The 18798-nt window shown below is 31.9% G+C and overlaps 1 protein-coding gene across 6 annotated transcripts; it reads right to left on the reverse strand.

Moving 5' to 3' along the window:
- Nucleotides 1–1679: 1679 nt before the first annotated feature.
- LOC111044505 (solute carrier family 49 member 4) lies at nt 1680–18547 on the reverse strand. 6 transcript variants are annotated; one of them, XM_039424603.1, is made up of 10 exons: nt 18524–18547; nt 10111–10264; nt 9763–9853; nt 9106–9218; nt 8157–8321; nt 6324–6462; nt 5442–5550; nt 4111–4297; nt 3247–3432; nt 1680–2107 (listed from the first exon to the last, which is right to left on the reverse strand). In XM_039424603.1, the coding sequence occupies exons 1-10, from the start codon at nt 18530–18532 to the stop codon at nt 1995–1997; spliced, it is 1266 nt and encodes a 421-aa protein (XP_039280537.1). In that variant the 5' UTR covers nt 18533–18547; the 3' UTR covers nt 1680–1994. The 6 variants fall into 6 exon arrangements, with proteins under 6 accessions (XP_039280537.1, XP_039280536.1, XP_039280539.1 ...); XM_039424602.1 differs by lacking the exon at nt 18524–18547 and adding an exon at nt 17894–18019; XM_039424601.1 differs by lacking the exon at nt 18524–18547 and adding an exon at nt 14392–14690 and having other exon boundaries at nt 1681–2107.
- Between the last annotated feature and the right edge of the window lie 251 nt (nt 18548–18798).

Raw genomic sequence — 18798 nt, forward strand, 5'->3', positions numbered from 1 at the left:
TGGTCAACAGCTTCATAATTTTACAGAATACCTATTTTCATACCCAAATTGAGCCAACAAAATATTGTTTGATTTCAAATCTGTAGATAAATGTATAATCTTCTGCTATCTATATTTAAAAAAATATTTTTTGTAAGATTTTTTACAATTATTTCGGTACATTTTCCATTAGTTTTTTGATTGAAAAAAAAACCTGGAATTATTCTCTACAGTTATAGAGAGTAGTATAATAGATTGTGTGTTTTAAAGAAAGAATAATAAGATTGCAATTAACATATTTCTGTAGTTACGATTGTTTCACACTCACAAGAATTATTCTCTACAGTTATGGAGTGCAGTATAATAAATTATGTGTTTTAAAGAAAAATTAATAGATTGCAATTAACATATTGCTGTAGCTACGATTGTTTCGCAGTCACAAATTTGTCCTCCAGCAATGAATCTGTATTCATTGCTATAGGACAGTCTAGTGGTCTGTATTCATTGCCTACAGTCTGTTTCCATCAGCCGTGCGCTCTGAAGGAGTAGGCCGACCCTCGCTCCCCCACGCACAGGTGCATACAAACACACACACGTACACGCGCGGTCTGGCCTACCTGCCGGCAATAGTTCTATGAATAGCCAACTAGTCCTTGTGCTAAAAAAAATACATTTTTCAAACTGTTAACTTTACTCAATTCGTACTCCAATTACTGAACTCTGCGGTTTTATAGAGTCCCGTTTCATTCTTTTATAATTTTTAAACTCACCAAAACCGCCGAACTTGGGCGTTATTTCAAAACCCTTCCGATACAACTTTTTTATAACTCAGCTGAGCCAGTGTTCCATATTAACATTTTTTCTCGGTTAGTTCTTGAAAATGTCAGCAAACGCAGGAAAAAACGTTAGGAAAACGCACTAAAATCGCCTATCTTGGGCGTATCCAAGGCGTAATTCTGAAGTCCTCTTGACACAAAATTTCCAGACCCTTGCTGAACTCTTGTATCAAATTTGAACATGATCTGTCAGCTATTAGTTTTTGAGAACGTCTAGAAAACGCAGGAAAAACACTCTAAAACCGCCAATCTTGGGCGGAACTGAGGCATTATTTCAAAACACTTTTATATGTCAGCTGAGCCTGTGTACAAAATTTGAACATCTTTTGCCAATTAGTTCTTAAAAAAACTGAAAAACACAGATTTTGGGCGTATCTTTCGAAATTTTTCAAAATCCGTTCTTAGTGCGCCTCTAGATGGCTGAACATATATGCCAAATTTGAAAGTATTTGGTCCAGTAGATTTTTAGTTATGTTGATTAGGCTATTATGAATTCGTGAGTGAGTGAATGAATCAGTGCCATTTCGCTTTTATATAGATTGGTTTCCATCAACTTGCAAACAAGTACAAAACATGTATTTATATATTTTATTTCTAATTTCAAAAATTATCTTTGAAAATGACCATTTCATTTTTAAATTTAAATTCCATGGGAAGAAATTTCTTCAATGAATTAAAATTAGAATATGCCTCTGGCTGACTCTGTTAAATTAAATATGAAAATTGGAAGGGGCCTTCAATTTATACTAATTTAATTCCATTGTCCCTGGAATTAAATGATCTGTAAATTTAAAAAGTTTTAACTTCATACCAATCTTCGATTGTCACTGAAATCAGTTTCTAATAAAAATGAAAAATTCAGGTCAGTTGATAATGTATGTTTTATTGATCTTGTTTGAACAAGGAATATCTTTAAAGAATGAATTTATGATTTGCTTACCAGTTTTTGAACAAATAACTTGAAGTTACATTTGCCGTTATTATACGATCTTCCATCGTATGATTTTTTAAAGATGCAGTCAGTAGTGGTTTGGCTCTGTCTTCATTCTCATAATAAATGAATTTGATGATACGTGAAATCTGCATCTTTCAGGTTCTCTGGTTCACATTATTTGAGTTTATAGACTACTTTCATTGTCCATTTTTCCAATAATTCATTCATCAAGTGATCTCACCTTTCTATATGTTTGGATCATCATGAATAAGTCTGTTGTATTGTTCTTCAACCATGATCATCAGAAATGTTCCCATTAGATTGTTGAAAACTAAGCCGTATGACATAAATTGAAGAGCTGTAAAAATAATTATACACTCCTATGTATTTATCAATATTTATGTATATGTGCACTATAATGCTATTTTGGTTGAGAGATAATGTAACTTAACTTAATATATAAACAAGTACTATATACTTATGACCAATCATTGGAGATGTCAATGTCAATCATTTTTAGAAACAAATAAATTAATTCAGTTTATGGTTCAATAATTTTTTTTATACAAAATGAATCATTTTCTTACTAGATTATTTTCATGGAATCAACATTCAGACATTCATCAGTCGAAACTTTCAGGTGCGGTGCACACTGAGAAAACACATGTTTCGTAGGATATTCATTTTCAATGAAACCAATAAATAATATTACATTATATTTAACCAGAGCAGTGCACACACCAAGAATAATAAATTATTACAACATGTCCAATTGAACTCGGTGTGGACTGAGTTTCTTTGAATGCTGTGCAATAAAACTTGGAATCGCTGTTCAATGAAGCTCAAGAAAGTTTGGTGATCTATATAGTGGACTAACTAATTTGTACAGATGACCAAAAAGTAGCTAGTCTATTAATTTTATATTTTCGATTTTTTTCTTTTATTAGTGGACAAATCTCAACATGTACGATTACTTCAACTTCATAAAAAATCCTTTAAAATTAACAGGAACTGCGATTATAAATCTACTTTCAATACCTAACTACACCAAAATAATAAGACTGGCATCTAGTTTTTAGAACTTAACTAATAATGTTCAATTATAACTTGATCTGTCTGCTAGGATACCATCTCCAGGTTACCAGATTCACAAAACCTGAGGATGGCCACCCAGTCTAGTTTCTAGTTCAAAATATGATCAAATCTGTATTTCCAAATATCAGTATCAGTGTGCGTGTCTATTACAATTAAAATATTATTTCCCTGATTTCTAATGGACTATTCATAATTGCTCGGCTGGGCTGAGTGGGAATATCCCCATTAGAACTCATGGGAATAATTATAATAATTGGAATTTCACTGTAACGGATGCGTACACGGAAACTGATGTGTGGGAATCCATCTTGACTCTTGAATTGAAGTCTCTTAAACAGATTGCAAGCTATTATTAATTATTTATCAACTAAGTTGATATTTCGAGTAGTTTCCGACCGTTACCTGTGTTCGGAGTTTTACTTATGTAGAAGTAAATTATGACATTGGCCAAGTTTGTGAGAGTCATGATGAATCCGGCCACTATCACCTCTGACACGGGGTAGGCGATTTCGGCAGCGAACTCGTAGAATAATGGAGACGTTGCACATGACGCTGAAAACCCCACCATAATGAGCAGTATCAAATCATCTGAAAATTGAATAGAGTATTGCTTTACCAAACCCTTCACTACAAATCTATGAATAATACGTACAATATCAATTTTACTTGTTATTTAGTTTACTATCCTGAATTTTAAATTTGAACGTGAATCGGGTACAGTATTCACATAACATATTTAAGCATTATCATAATAGCATACCGGTATACAATACTAACATATTGAATAAAACTTATTTCTGCAAATTACCAGGATAACACAATATAGTTGAGTTGTTAATATAAATAGTTGAGTTGTTAATATTAATGAACTTACACAAAAAGAGACCAAAGGTTTTCATATTCTATTCCACAAATATAGTACGATTGGTCATTCCGAATACCATTTTATTCATCTAATAGATGAGCCACTTCAAATACGCTAAATGTTTTAAAGTAGAGGCCTTGAGATTAGGCCCCTGATCATGCGATTCTCACATTTTTTGTGATGGACATCTACTTCTATCTGCTCACTTTGCGCGTTTGAGGGATCAGAACTACTCTGGAGCGCCTCTTTCACGCACCACTCCACTAGATAATTTCAAAGATATAGAAAACTTGTGTATAGTGTATAATTTCGATTAGTATTATCAGTGTAATTTCAACCACAATCAATTGATTACTAGTAACAATAATATACTCCACAACAAAACTAAGATTAGTCCTCACATTTATTGAAGTCGATTGCAATTTCAATTATGTACAAGATCCGCATGAATAGAGAACAAGCAATCGTCATGAAGCAAAGTAAGAAGATTTTCAACTTTCCTTGAAACATATCTGATGCTCGACTCACAGATGCACCTAACACGCAGCTTGATATAATTGTCCATGTTCCAAGCTTGGACAGCTCGTCCTGAAACATTTCAAAATATCCTAAACTTCACCAGACATCATAAGTACTATAAAAAATATTATTTTGGAAGAAAAACTGATAAGTACAAAGCTGGTGCAATTAGAGTAGGCCTAGTTATTAGTTGTAGTGTATAGTGTCTGTATAAAATAAGTTGAGACTTGGCCCTCCATCCAAAGAAATTACAGGGTTTTCAAATCGTGTAAAATTGCAACTTTCTCAAATTTCCAATTTAACATCAGAATGGTGTTATTGTTTCAGAACGAAATTCACAATCAATTGAATTTTCGAGCAATAATTCGGGGGATATTGAACGGCTTCACAAGTGGGTCTTCAGTGCACCTCACCCATGTTCGTGCTACATACAGAGAAACTAGGAGATTATGGTAACTATTCCAGTTGACCGAAGTTTCAGTCAAGTTTTTGTGCTTTGGAATACTGGTTAAAGTACACTCATAAGGATGAATTTTCCATTTTTCGACCGAATTTGACTCATGATGCATGATTTTGAACCACCTTGACGAGCTGAAAAGAATGAGCTGTTAAAGGTTATGAGTGTTTGAAATGTTGATCCATGAGGTGTCCTTATTTATCTATTCAGTTATGTACAATTATTGCACTTATGTGAGAAGAGGCACAACAGTCTTATACCCAAAACTGTCCTTTCTCAAATGTAGGTTAAGCTACTATCACTTATTTAGATAATTTATATAGACTATAACAATTAACACTTCAAAAAACAAACAACCTTGAATAAAAATTAGATATCATGAACAACTAAATCTTACAGAATTAGAAACAAATTATCCAAAAAATCTAAATTTCGAATAAAACTGAAAATTTTGTGCGAAAATAAAATAAATTATTTCACTAAAAAAAACTTATGCATGTCTTTCCACATGATTATCATAGAACATGATCTTATGAACTTATATAATTATGCACAATAAAACATTCTTAATTTACTAATTTATCAATCATATAAAGGTTTTTTATAAGGGTTTGATTCATCAATGAATCTTTAAACAAATATTCGGGTGATCATAGTTTTTTAACACTGATACCTATTATTTTATCATTCATTGAACAAATTGTACCATTTGTTGTTGAAATGATAATTTCAACAGTATTTCACGCTTGTAATTACCTGAGACAAACTCTTGTCTGACAACAGTACTGGGAGTTGTGATAGCCATGGACCTGACATTCCAAAATTGAAGAATGCTGACATTCCTAGCAGCCATATATTTCCGTTTCTGAAAAATATCAATCCATTGTAAACTAAAGTTATCCTTATAGCAGTTCGCCTACTTCATGTTTCAATATTAAATAATTGTTTTGAATAATCTAAAATTATATGCTTTTCATAAATGATACCTATAATCCGATGTAGCTGATCAAAACAATTATTCTATTACTCAATTATTATTATTCAATTATTCTAAATAATTTATCATTATTCTACATAATAGAATTTTAATTTAAAGTGGTCCACTTGAAAAGTTCCAGTATTACCGGTACAGTCCAGTGGACTTCATTACATTTATTCTTGGAAACATGTTTGTTATACTGTTGCTAAAATTCAAAAGTGAATGTATGAACAGAGAACATAAAAGTTCATCCCAATCAAGATTAAAATCAGCAAGAGATTAACAGAATAAAATGAAAAACTACAATAAAAAATTCCACATGTTCAAAATTATTATTATTAGCTCTTAAAACGCTAGAAATACTAACTTACTACCAGAATTTATATGACGGATCCCATGAATAATTCTTCAATCCCTTCTCTAAAACTATAATTTCTTCAAGTTAATTTTTTCTATCTTCAGTCTCATAAACAACAATTATAACGTTATACAGTACTTGATGTAAGTATGCTGTTCCATTACCCCGGTGTTAGAAGACTATCAAAAATACAGTCTACTTTCCAATTAAGTGTAACTCCCAATTAAGCTGTAATTGCTCTCAAAAAGCTGTGGTTAGAAATTTTGTATTGTATTTTCATGAAATATCATGTTACACTTACTGCAGAAGGTCTTTCAAAGCAACCATAAAGTTCCTCTTCATAGCTAACGATAGGCAAGAAGATCTACTTGGTGGTTTCGGAGGATTACTTGGAAAAATGAATATCATCGACAAAAACAGTAGTAATTCAACTGCAAAATCTGTGGATAGAAGTAATGCTGGATTATCACTGAATTGAATGAACTCTAATCATTCTACAACCACACCACAGTGATTTGTTAATGTTATAACTTTTTATTAATGTTAAAATAACTCAACAAAAAGTTGAGTGAAAAGTTGTAAAATTTACATTTTTGGTAAATTGAATAACTTTATTAAAAATTGATATTTTCAGAAAATTTTTGTTTTAATAGATAAACATTTGTTAATGTTAAAATAAACTTTCTATTGGTGATATTTTTGAAAGTTTTTCGATTTTTATATCATCAAGCTATCAAAATAAAAAAAAATTCTCAGGAAAAATTTTTTTTCGATCATTACTTTTTGAGATATGAGCGCCTAAAGTTTAAATTTTTGGGACAGAACATTTCAAATTCGGTAAGAGATAAATCCATGAGATTTAGAGGATTGATTCTTCATGGTATTGTTCATCTATTAAAACAAAAATTTTCTAAAAATATCAATTTTTAATAAAGTTATTCAATTTACCAAAAATGTAAATTTTACAACTTTTCACTCAACTTTTTGTTGAGTTATTTTTGGCCATTTTTAGTAAATTGGATAACTTTATCAAAAATTGATATTTCTAGAAAATTTTTGTTTTACTAAGTGCCGTTTGCACAGTGCCAGTTTAAACTAAATTTAATCTTAAACTGGATTAAATCTATATCAAGTTTCATTTGTTATAATGTGATTCATTTCGAGTTTAAGCCAACAGCTGATTGAATTCAGTTTAAGCTTTCACTGTGCAAAAGGCCCTAAATCAACAATACTATGAAGAATCAATCCTCTAAATCTCATGGATTTATCTCTTACCAAATTTAAAATGTTCTGTCCCAAAAATTTAAACTTTAGGCGCTCATATCTCAAAAAGTAATAAGCGGAAAAAATGTTTTCCTGATAAAACTTTTTAATTTTGATAGCTTGATGATTTACAAATCGAAAAATATCACCAGTAGAAAGTTTATTTTTAGCCTTTGCACAGCCTTAATCAGAAGTTTTACTGAAATTAAAAGACATTTTCAAATTTATAGAAATTGAATTCAATAATAGAAAGTAACTAGTAGTCTTTCGTAATATTTTTTTTGGACGCGCCTAGTTTAGAGATCGAATTGCGTGGCTTCATCGTGAAATAAGACGAATTGTGCCATACCATTTTGAATCTCATAAATCATCTCACTGTAGAAAACATTGACTGTTCATAACATCTGAACTCAATATCAAGTTTGTCCTATCAGAAATAGGTTTATTGTTTGTATCAAATCATTTTTCAACTGCGCCCTGATCAAATACGATATTGAACAACAATTTTTCCATTATATTAAAATAGGAATTCGATATAAAGCCTGAAAAAATATATGAATTAGGCCTGAAAATAATATCTTATGCTGACCTATCGATCCAATGACACGTTAATATTATAATAATATTTTCTAATAAGGTATTCCATCAGGGCTACTTGATTGGTTGGTTAAAAAATAATTCCATGGTAGGCCACCCTTTAAAAAACAACTTTTTCATATATAATACAATAACAACTTGATAATGGATTCAACATTCCGAAACTAGTTTTTATTGTAATAAAGTATTTTTTCAAAGAAAGGGTACTATGGAATTATTTTTCAACTACCTAATTATAATAATACTATTTATTTGAGTTGTATTGAAAAATTACCAAAATATAAGTAATTCTTTATCTCATTTGTTACCCTTATCCTCTCCAGCAGAACATCGGCTGTATTATTAGTTTTCCAGCTTGCATATTTGGAAGGTGTCACAAATGTCGGACCAATCATGTAGCTGGCTGCCATTCCAAAGTAAGACATAGCACTCATCAGGCCTAATAACAAGGAAACATCTTTGAATACAGATGAAGATTTATTTTCTGCCATCAACCTGGTTTATGATTATTTTAATTATTACTGTAAGCATTTAAAAAAGTACTAGTCAATGAATGTTTATAAAAAGTTGAAGATTTCTCTGTAATGGATTTTTAAACTGATGTTTTGATGACGTTGTTGTAACATTTTAATGTTGTGTGACTAAATGATTTAATTTGATTCTTATAACTGGAAGGTTGAATTAATTGGAAAGTTATAATTGAACGCTTTCAATTGGCGATTGAGCTATGATCTAATAATCTATTGTCAAAGCATTGAACTTTAGACTTGTACCCTGATGTGGGTTGAAGACGGGATGTGGGATGGCGACGGGAGCAGGACAATTTTAACCATGGTCTTAACATTTTCCTGCTCTTGTTGTTGTTGTTCCATACTCATCCCGCACCGCTGTGCGCCTGCGCAAGAAACGCTATATAAAATCAACCTTTATATTTGAAATTATTATTATTTTCTAGATTGCGAGAATCACAAAACTGTATCATCGAGAGAGTATTGTAGAGTATTCACCGCAAAAAGAGTGTTTAGAATCTCAAGTTAATGATCACTCAACTATAACGAAAATCCTTATTCATGAGAATTCTTTGAATTAGTTTTCAAACTAGAGTAGATCTAATATACAGCCTTATTAAACTTATTCTACTTTCAGATTCAGTTGGAATATATTCGTTTTCATTTTGCAGTGCCGTTCTCATCAGGAATATAATAATTATCCAGTAGGCCCACCTGTAGCGGATGTCCTTTCGTGCGCGGGGAACCAAGTTGACGATAAGAGAACAACGGCAGGACCAAATATCACACCTCCAATTCCATTTAAAATTCCACCAATATGAGATAACCTAAACGATGAAATTATACAATTTTAATAGACCGGTGAACGAGTATCTATCATGCTTTTAAATATGATGATGAAAATTTATATTTATGCATGAATATTTTCTAGTTTCTACTACAATTTAATTATTATTGAGTAATTGGCCCACTGCTACGAAATATATATTTACTTCGATCACATTTAGATATAGAGCCAAATCCATTTATAAAAAATATAGGTCTACTCTAGTTATTCAATAATTTAAGAAAACTTTTACTTGTCCTATGTACTGAATGCAATATATACAGTATAGTACAATACCTAAATACAGTATAAATAAATTGAGGCTCTGAAATATCAACTCCTAATAAAAAATAAAATTTGAATAACAGTGCGTGAAACGACGTACCCAATAGCCCAGTTTTTATCTAAATCCTACATGAAAACTGCTGTAATATCTTTTTTAGAGATTTTTCAACCATCTAGAGACTCATAATGTTGATTTTGAAAATTGATTTCGCAGAAATAATTTTATTACATCACAGTTGTATTCATTTTGAAGTTCTCACCAAGTGAAAAGAGTTTCGTCAACAGGTAAACATCTCAAGCCTGCGCCCACACAACACAATCCTGCAGCGAGAACACTGCTGTACTTCAAACCTGTTCACAAAATAATATCTATTTAAAACAGTATTTTCTATTTTCTCAATTAGGCTTACTACCCATGGTTAATATAGAGTTTTATCAATTACCTCTACATATTCAATATAAAGTATAGTAAACAAGTAATAAGTGTAATCATAGTGCCCAAGTTTTTCATCAACGTAACAAAAATTATTAGAATTGAAAAAGTTGATGTTTATAGTAATTCATCACCACCATACATTTGTTGTTGAAAAATGATGAATGAATTTTACCTTTGACATCGAGTAGCCAGCAGACTGGGCCAACCAGTAGCACAATGCAAACCGAACCCCAATTGCTGAACATGGCTACTGATCCCGAATCCCAAGATTGGAATGCGAACAATGCTGCCTTCGATATTGGACCCCATGTATTCCAAACGACCACCTGATTCACAAACAACCGTCTACCGTATTGAGTTCTTTGACAGTTATGATACATTTCACGATAACAATCAGGAATTTTATATAGTAATTATTCAATAAGCAGATTATTGATTTTTACTGTCACAACAATATAATATCCTTTTTTATTGCCTCATTGAAACCATTTCGTTCAAGAACAAATAATATATAATTATAAGTGGATGTACCTTAGATTTATTTATAGTTAAGTAGTTTTTTAAAAGATAATTTTTAGGTGTTTTGTGAACATAAACATCATACCTTTAGTGATTTTTTTTTTAATTTTCACTTTCCTTGCCCTATTACCATAGGTAAGGAAAGTATTGCTTTCCGAAAAAAATTAAGGTACCCCAATTTCCAAATTTCTATACGTTTCAAGGTCCCCTGAGTCCAAAAAATGGTTTTTGGGTATTGGTCTGTATGTGTGTGAGTGTGTGTGTATGTATGTGCGTCTGTGTACACGATATCTCATCTCCCAATTAACGGAATGACTTGAAATTTGGAACTTAAGGTCCTTACAATATAAGGATCCGACATGAACAATTTCGATCAAATGCAATTCAAGATGGCGGCTAAAATGGTGAAAATGTCGTAAAAAACAGGGGTTTTCGCGATTTTCTCGAAAACGGCTCCAACGATTTTGATCAATTTTATACCTGGAATAGTCATTGATAAGCTCTATCAACTGCAACCAGTCCCATATCTGTAAAAATTTCAGGAGCTCCGCCCCATCTATGCAAAGTTTGATTTTAGATTTCCAATTATCAGGCTTCAGATACAATTTAAACAAAAAAAAAATCAAATGGAAATGATTGAGCATGAAAAACTCTACAATTAATGTTCAGTAACATCTTCATCTAAAATTGAAAATAAGCTTTAAATTCGAGAAAATGTGATTATTCAATTGCAATGTATTGTTGATTCTATTAAATCATTCACTATGAAGAGATAGCAGACCTCGTGTGTCTCCAGTAGCGTTATTGCCCTGACACAAGCTGGCTCAAATCTTTGAATAGTAGACTTGAGATGCGCGTGAACACTAGCGTCAGGTGATCAATTTTCATAACGGCAAGGAAAGTTGTGTGAGTGCGCCACACCAGATTTTTAATTTCCTTGCCCTACTACCATAAGTAAAGTATTGCTTTCCAAAAAAAATTAAGGTACCCCAATTTCAAGTTTTCTATACGTTTCAAGGTCCCCTGAGTCCAAAAACATGATTTTTGGGTGTTGGTCTGTGTGTGTGTGTGTGTGTGTGTGTGTGTGTGTGTGGTGTGTGTGTGTGTGTGTGTGTGTGTGTGTGTGTGTATGTGTGTATGTCTGTGAACACGATAACTCCATTCCTAATTAACCGATTGACTTGAAATTTTAAACTTAAGGTCCTTATACCATGAGGACCCGACAATAAGAAATTCAATTTAAGATGGCGGAAAATTACTAAAAAACCATGTTTTTCACGATTTTCTCAAAAACGGCTCGAACGATTTTCTTCAAATTTATAGCATGGATAGCTATTTATAAGCCCTATAAACTGACATGAGTCTCATTTCTGGGAAAATATTTCAGGAGCTCCGTAATATTCTTGAGAAAAATGGCGGATAATGACTAAAAAACCATGTTTTTTACGGTTTTCACGAAAACGGCTTTAACGATATTCTTCAAATTTATACCATGGATATTCATAATGGCTATTCATAATCCCCATCAACTGACATGAGTCTCATTTCTGGGAAAATTGCAGGAGCTCCGTAATATTCTTGAGAAAAATGGCAGATAATCACTAAAAAACCATGTTTTTCACGATTCTATCAAAAATGACTTGACCGATTTATTTCAAATTCATACTCTGTATAGTTATTTATCAGCTCTATCAACTGGCATGAGTCTTTTTCCTAGGAAACTAATGGGATCCACCCCATTCTTGAGAAATGGACTTTGTGAACTCCTTCTCGTGCATGAAGTAGGTGGGTAGAGCAGTTTATAAAAAGAACACATAGTCGAGATATTTCATCTGTAGAACAGCTGTTTTGACGACTTTTAAAAAAATCATAAAATTTCACAATTTACACAAAGGAAAAAGTACTCTGAAAACAATATTATATATACACATATACAGTAGTCTTATTGTAGTTTCAAATGTGTTGCCGCCAATCGTCATTATGTTATTCCCCTAAATTATTCTCGTCTAAGAATGAGGCTTACAGTTCAATGGGCAAGGAAAGTTGTGTGAGTGTACCACACCAGTTTTTTTATAGTTTATTTCAGTATTGCAACTTGAAGAGATGTAAAGATTATTATCTAAATAAAGATAGATTTTCTCAGTTGAATTCTACATATTTCCAGTATTTTTTCTTGTATAAAAAGCATATAAATTTACTACTCATTGCATCTGTAGTATTGAGTAGTTCCACAGTAGTGTTTAATTTTTAAATATACTATTTCAATTTCAAATATTTAATTTTTTTACGCGTGTATTTTTTTTACTCATGTACGCCTAAATAAAATAAATCAATCATTGTAATATTATTGTGTAATGAAAGCATTTTTGGAAGAAATCCTGTTTGCTTCTATGTTTTAATAAATGATCAATTGATTAACATCATCCCATTGATCAATTTACGTGATGCTTTTTATCGAATAGATTTTTCATAAAATATTTGATGCCTTATATCATTCGTAGGCTATCGTTACTGAAATGTAATATTATTTCATCGATGCCTATTCACAAATTTCAAAAATAAATTTTTTTCTATGCCTATTACTAATTAATTTTTCTTATTGGCTTCTTTAGATATGTAAGAGATATAGCGCATTCAAATATAAATTGACTCGTGCATTCTTTATCAATTCATTTAATTTATTTAAATAATCTACAATATAGCGTGATCAAGTAGAAGACCTATATTAGATTTTTACTGTCTATTTTCCACTATGGTACTTCAGTGTACACTGTAAACACCTTCTCGTGCATGAAGTAGGTGGGTAGAGCAGTTTATAAAAAGAACACATAGTCGAGATATTTCATCTGTAGAACAGCTGTTTTGACGACTTTTAAAAAAATCATAAAATTTCACAATTTACACAAAGGAAAAAGTACTCTGAAAACAATATTATATATACACATATACAGTAGTCTTATTGTAGTTTCAAATGTGTTGCCGCCAATCGTCATTATGTTATTCCCCTAAATTATTCTCGTCTAAGAATGAGGCTTACAGTTCAATGGGCAAGGAAAGTTGTGTGAGTGTACCACACCAGTTTTTTTATAGTTTATTTCAGTATTGCAACTTGAAGAGATGTAAAGATTATTATCTAAATAAAGATAGATTTTCTCAGTTGAATTCTACATATTTCCAGTATTTTTTCTTGTATAAAAAGCATATAAATTTACTACTCATTGCATCTGTAGTATTGAGTAGTTCCACAGTAGTGTTTAATTTTTAAATATACTATTTCAATTTCAAATATTTAATTTTTTTACGCGTGTATTTTTTTTACTCATGTACGCCTAAATAAAATAAATCAATCATTGTAATATTATTGTGTAATGAAAGCATTTTTGGAAGAAATCCTGTTTGCTTCTATGTTTTAATAAATGATCAATTGATTAACATCATCCCATTGATCAATTTACGTGATGCTTTTTATCGAATAGATTTTTCATAAAATATTTGATGCCTTATATCATTCGTAGGCTATCGTTACTGAAATGTAATATTATTTCATCGATGCCTATTCACAAATTTCAAAAATAAATTTTTTTCTATGCCTATTACTAATTAATTTTTCTTATTGGCTTCTTTAGATATGTAAGAGATATAGCGCATTCAAATATAAATTGACTCGTGCATTCTTTATCAATTCATTTAATTTATTTAAATAATCTACAATATAGCGTGATCAAGTAGAAGACCTATATTAGATTTTTACTGTCTATTTTCCACTATGGTACTTCAGTGTACACTGTAAACACTGCTATTATTAGTGGGCTAGCTAGTTCACTTGGGGTGTTGGAACAATGATCAATCTCTTTTCAAGTAACTTAATTATTTCACAATATAATAGAACTAAATCAAAATTCAATAATAAATGAGAAAGTGTTTAAGAATTTACCTGTGCAAAACAAGAGCAACAGTAGATGAAAATTGCTAAATAACGAGTGGGACTTGCTGTGGGAACTCCTACATGTCGGATCAATTTGCTTATTTCCTCATCGGTAACACTAAACTGTACAGAGGAATTACGGAAACTTGCTTTAGTTCTTCTGCTGGCCATTCTTACAATTTAAATAAATTGCCAATTCAGGTTTACCTTTTTATTTTCCGTTATTCTTTAGATTTGAATTCAGCGGTATTAATCGTGGTAAGGGTTGAATGAAATAACCTACTTTAAAAGCAATTTCAAAACAACTCAGCATATTTTATTTTAAAATCATCTGTTACTTTGAATCTGATATTTTATTCAATTTATGGATTCACAGATTTTAGATAATAGCTTGCTAGTCCAGTCACTATACATTGTTGCTTGCAATTTATATTATTGTAATTCGTTATTTTATTTCTTTGGATATATAAGAGAAGTCCAGAACCAATTTTTTTCTACAAAATTTCCTTTTGCTAGATACAGAATGGCTCAAAAACCTCGTATTTTCGGTTCATTTTCCAGTTTTTCAGCTATTTCTGCCAAATCCTGTAATCGGACAGAAAATTTTGCTCCCGCCTTTCTTTTAGATTATAAAGTTCTTAATTAAATGAGATTATTTGGAACTCTCTATCCTCAATGAGTTTTGAGTTACAATTTTTTAAAAATGAGTAAAATTTTAAGAGAGAATCAATTTTGATGAATTTCAGTTTTTGATTAACAATATCTTCTGATTGTTACCATTTAAATGTATAATTCAATCTCTGTAGGCTTAATTTTGTGCTCTGCAATCTGAGACCAGGTGGAGCGCTCTATCTCATAAAGATTTCCAGGTACACCAGACAAGAATGCTCCTTGTATTTTCAAAAACACATAATTTTTATCTTCAATCATCATCATCACTAACTCTATTATCATCACATTGATATTTCGCACAATGATATAGGTTCATAAGACAATGTTCTATGAGATTCACCTGTTAGATGCACTTAATTTATTGGAGTGGCATGCATAAGGACACCTCAAGGATCAAAATTTCAAACGCTCATAACTTTTGACACAATGATCGGATCTCATCGTACTAATATCAAAAAATCATTTTCTTAGAATATTTTTAGAACTAGAAATTATTTCTTCATGATAACTAGTTGAATCATTACTTACGTATTACACTACGTTATTGACTCAAAACAAGAATCACAACCAATTGAATTGTTGAGCGATGATTCAAGGGGTATTGAACGACTTCACAAGTGGGTCTTCAGTGCACCTCACTCATGCTCGTGCCTCATACAGAGAAACTAGGAGATTATGGTAACTACTCCAGTTGACCAAAATTTCAGTCAAATCAAAATATCCCGGAAAATATCGGACAGAGCAAATGAGTCCTACCCTTTTTTTAGTAAACTTCAAAGAAAATCTTATTCAACTGGATAATGTTTATTTTCTAAAAGCTTAGATACTTTTAGGTTGAAAAGCCCCCTCCCCATGTCCGTTTGATTTTTTTAAAATTCAGGATTCTTCTTAAAAATAATTGATGATGAATTGTAAACTCCATCTGCTGTCTTTGTCTTCAATTTAATTGCATAACCGAATTTACTAAAATTATTTACCACATAAAGTAAATTCTTATAACCATTGTTGAATCTCTGTGTAACTACGCGATTGAACCTGCTAATTCATTCCTCCTTCAATTTGAAATAGTAGTAATAATAATAATATCGAGTGACCTGGCTGGCTCAGTGTCTGGTGTCAGAGTTTTCAGCTCGCAACTGATCAATTTCAGGGCCTCTGACATGACGACTGATTTGAATAGCAGTTAATGTTAATAATTGATGCAATAATAAACTGTAAATTGATCTTCGTGTTCATTAACTTTTTTTATCATAATAAATCCATATGAAAATGCATGTTCAGTTTAAACTCGACTTTTTCTAATGAATTATGCTCAAATGAGTTGGCTTTAAACGTAATGAATTTCAAAAGTATTGTTTATACTTTAAAAATAAAAATTATTATTATTATTCATGATTATGGGATGAGTGTTTCTCACTAATTATTGATAAATGACCTTTTAACAGTTTACTGTTATTCAATTTACAGGAAGCATATGCCAGTGTTACAACGAGCAACACAAGTAGGCCATCCACAACTAGCATAACAATGCCCGCACCGTCAATGATGCCACAGTGTGCACCTTTCAACATGTGAGTACCCCACATAATGGTACAACCAGACTTTTCCGCTCCAGCACCAGCAGTGCATTGTAGTGAATAGGACGTGGGAGTCGATGTACAATCGCTCTTGCAGAGAGTAAGCGTTTAATGACGCGTTTTCCCTAGTTAACAATTCTCTTTGTAGAGGATTTGCGACACTTGCAATCGAGTCTTATGCGAGTACGCATTGAGTTGGTGGTGATCTCTCTCGACATCTCAACCATAGGGTGTGGACGTGATCCTGCTTGTACCTTCTTAAGGTATCTGGGCATCCTCAGTGATCATGTTGTGGTGTAACACTGGACTTCAAGGTGATAAATACAAACTTTATTTTTGCTAAAAATGTGTCTTCCTTCTAACATTTCCGAGCCCTTAAGTTCCTCCAAAGCCTATGACTCGCTTGGGCCACTACAAATTGGTGGCAGCAGTGGGATGTTAGAAGTTGACAATTAGTATTGTGAATTAATTAGATTAATGATGTTTTAAAATTATTTTTTTTTAATTTGAATGTTTTGAATTAGTACGAAATAATTTTATTATTATTATTAATTGTAGTAAAATGTTTTATTATGGCTGCTGAGGTTTGCAAAGACGTTCGAGTTTATAAAGCTCTAAGCGGACTAGATCAGAAAGTTTATCAATTTTTTCTTTGTAACTAAAGAGGTGGATGAAACAACTTTAGTGTATTATCAAGTTGCTCAAGGTGTAATCCTCTCTTCTGAGGAACACGTTCTAACCAAAGATCCAGGGAAGAATGAAAAACAAATTATGGTTGATACAATAACTTATGATCTTTACAGTGAAAATCAAAATTGGTGATTGGGAAAGGAGAGACCACATTAACAAATCCTGATGCTGTATAAACATACACAAAAAGTATTGACACCACAGTAGATGATTACTCATTACTCTGAATTAATAAGATCCAGTTCTCTCATTTGGAATTTCTCAGACTACTCCGAATACAAATGTATTGATTATTTCTACATTTTCCAATGAAACTATTTGATTTGATTATAGTTGCATGTTAATAGTAGTCTAATATTTTGATCTTAGCCAAATTATTTTTGCCGAGTGACTGTGTTTATGGGTACTAAAAAACGAAAACTTTAAAGACAACTGAAAATGAAAGCGTAGAAGCTCTCGAATGGTATAGACCTTTTGGCTCAGTAGTTAGCCCGATGTCGACTAGTCAGAATACGCATGTACGTGAGCTATTCATGAAAATTGAAACCTGCTCCGCAAAGATAGATGCTTACTATGAACATGTTCACAATACAAGGAGTCCCATCCCGTTTATCACTCTTCCAAGTCGCTCGCCTCTAAATTTGTCCAATAAACCAGGTGTTACTGTCTTCGCGAAATCCAGTAAAAAATCATCCGAGACCCCTGAAAAAGTAAACGAAGTTAAAGAAGCTATCTATGACACTCCAAACTTAAGAACGCGACCCGTGTTAAATACAAACATCAATTGAAATAACGATTATATGGTGATGACAAGAAAAAACTGATATGGCTGATTCTCAGCTTCTATCTATTATCTACCGATTGTAGAGCAGATACAAGTAAGATACCTTACTAGAGGCATGTGAATCCATTTTACGGTCCCTTATACAGAGAATTATTGAGGGCTATATTAATGGTTTTACTGATTATAGTAGCGAACGTACGGTAGCGTCCAGAGAGTGAAGGTAACAAAACTTGAAATCAAATTCTCTGACTAATTACCTTTAGACTAATGACTAATGACTTTACCATCTCATCTAAATGTTTACGTCATGGATTAATTAGGAAAAATATAGGCATATTTGGAAATATAGGATTAATTAGGAAACCTAGGGAAATAAATATAGGAATATAATATAGCCTATATATATATAGATGCTTACTATGAACATGTTCACGATACAAGAAGTCCCCTCCCGTCTATCACTTTTCCAACTGTCAATTATGCTTCGTTATACATTATCTACCGTATTTCAATTTAACCCACTTGTATTTCGTATTAATTTTTAGATCTTAGGAATTTTCTTTCTCTCTGTTGCTCTAGGATTCCTTCTCTTGTTCCATTTAATGATAGGACAAGGAGATGAGTTTTGTAACGAAAAACAATGTCTCTTGAAATCGGGTAGTCAATATACATGTACAAGAGTATCATACGGTA

This window comes from Nilaparvata lugens, chromosome 3 (assembly GCF_014356525.2).
Source record: "Nilaparvata lugens isolate BPH chromosome 3, ASM1435652v1, whole genome shotgun sequence".
Lineage (NCBI taxonomy): Eukaryota > Metazoa > Arthropoda > Insecta > Hemiptera > Delphacidae > Nilaparvata > Nilaparvata lugens.

What these genes read in the sequence shown, in the direction of transcription:
- LOC111044505 (XM_039424601.1), bottom strand. Translation starts at nt 14,553, where the DNA reads ATGGCCAGCAGAAGAACTAAAGCAAGTTTCCGTAATTCCTCTGTACAG. An exon ending in CTGGCTACTCGATGTCAAAG is followed by an intron (nt 9,854 to 10,110) that starts GTAAAATTCATT and finishes TTTTGTGAACAG; the next exon opens with GTTTGAAGTACAGCAGTGTT. An exon ending in CGAAAGGACATCCGCTACAG is followed by an intron (nt 8,322 to 9,105) that starts GTGGGCCTACTG and finishes CCTTGTTATTAG; the next exon opens with GCCTGATGAGTGCTATGTCT.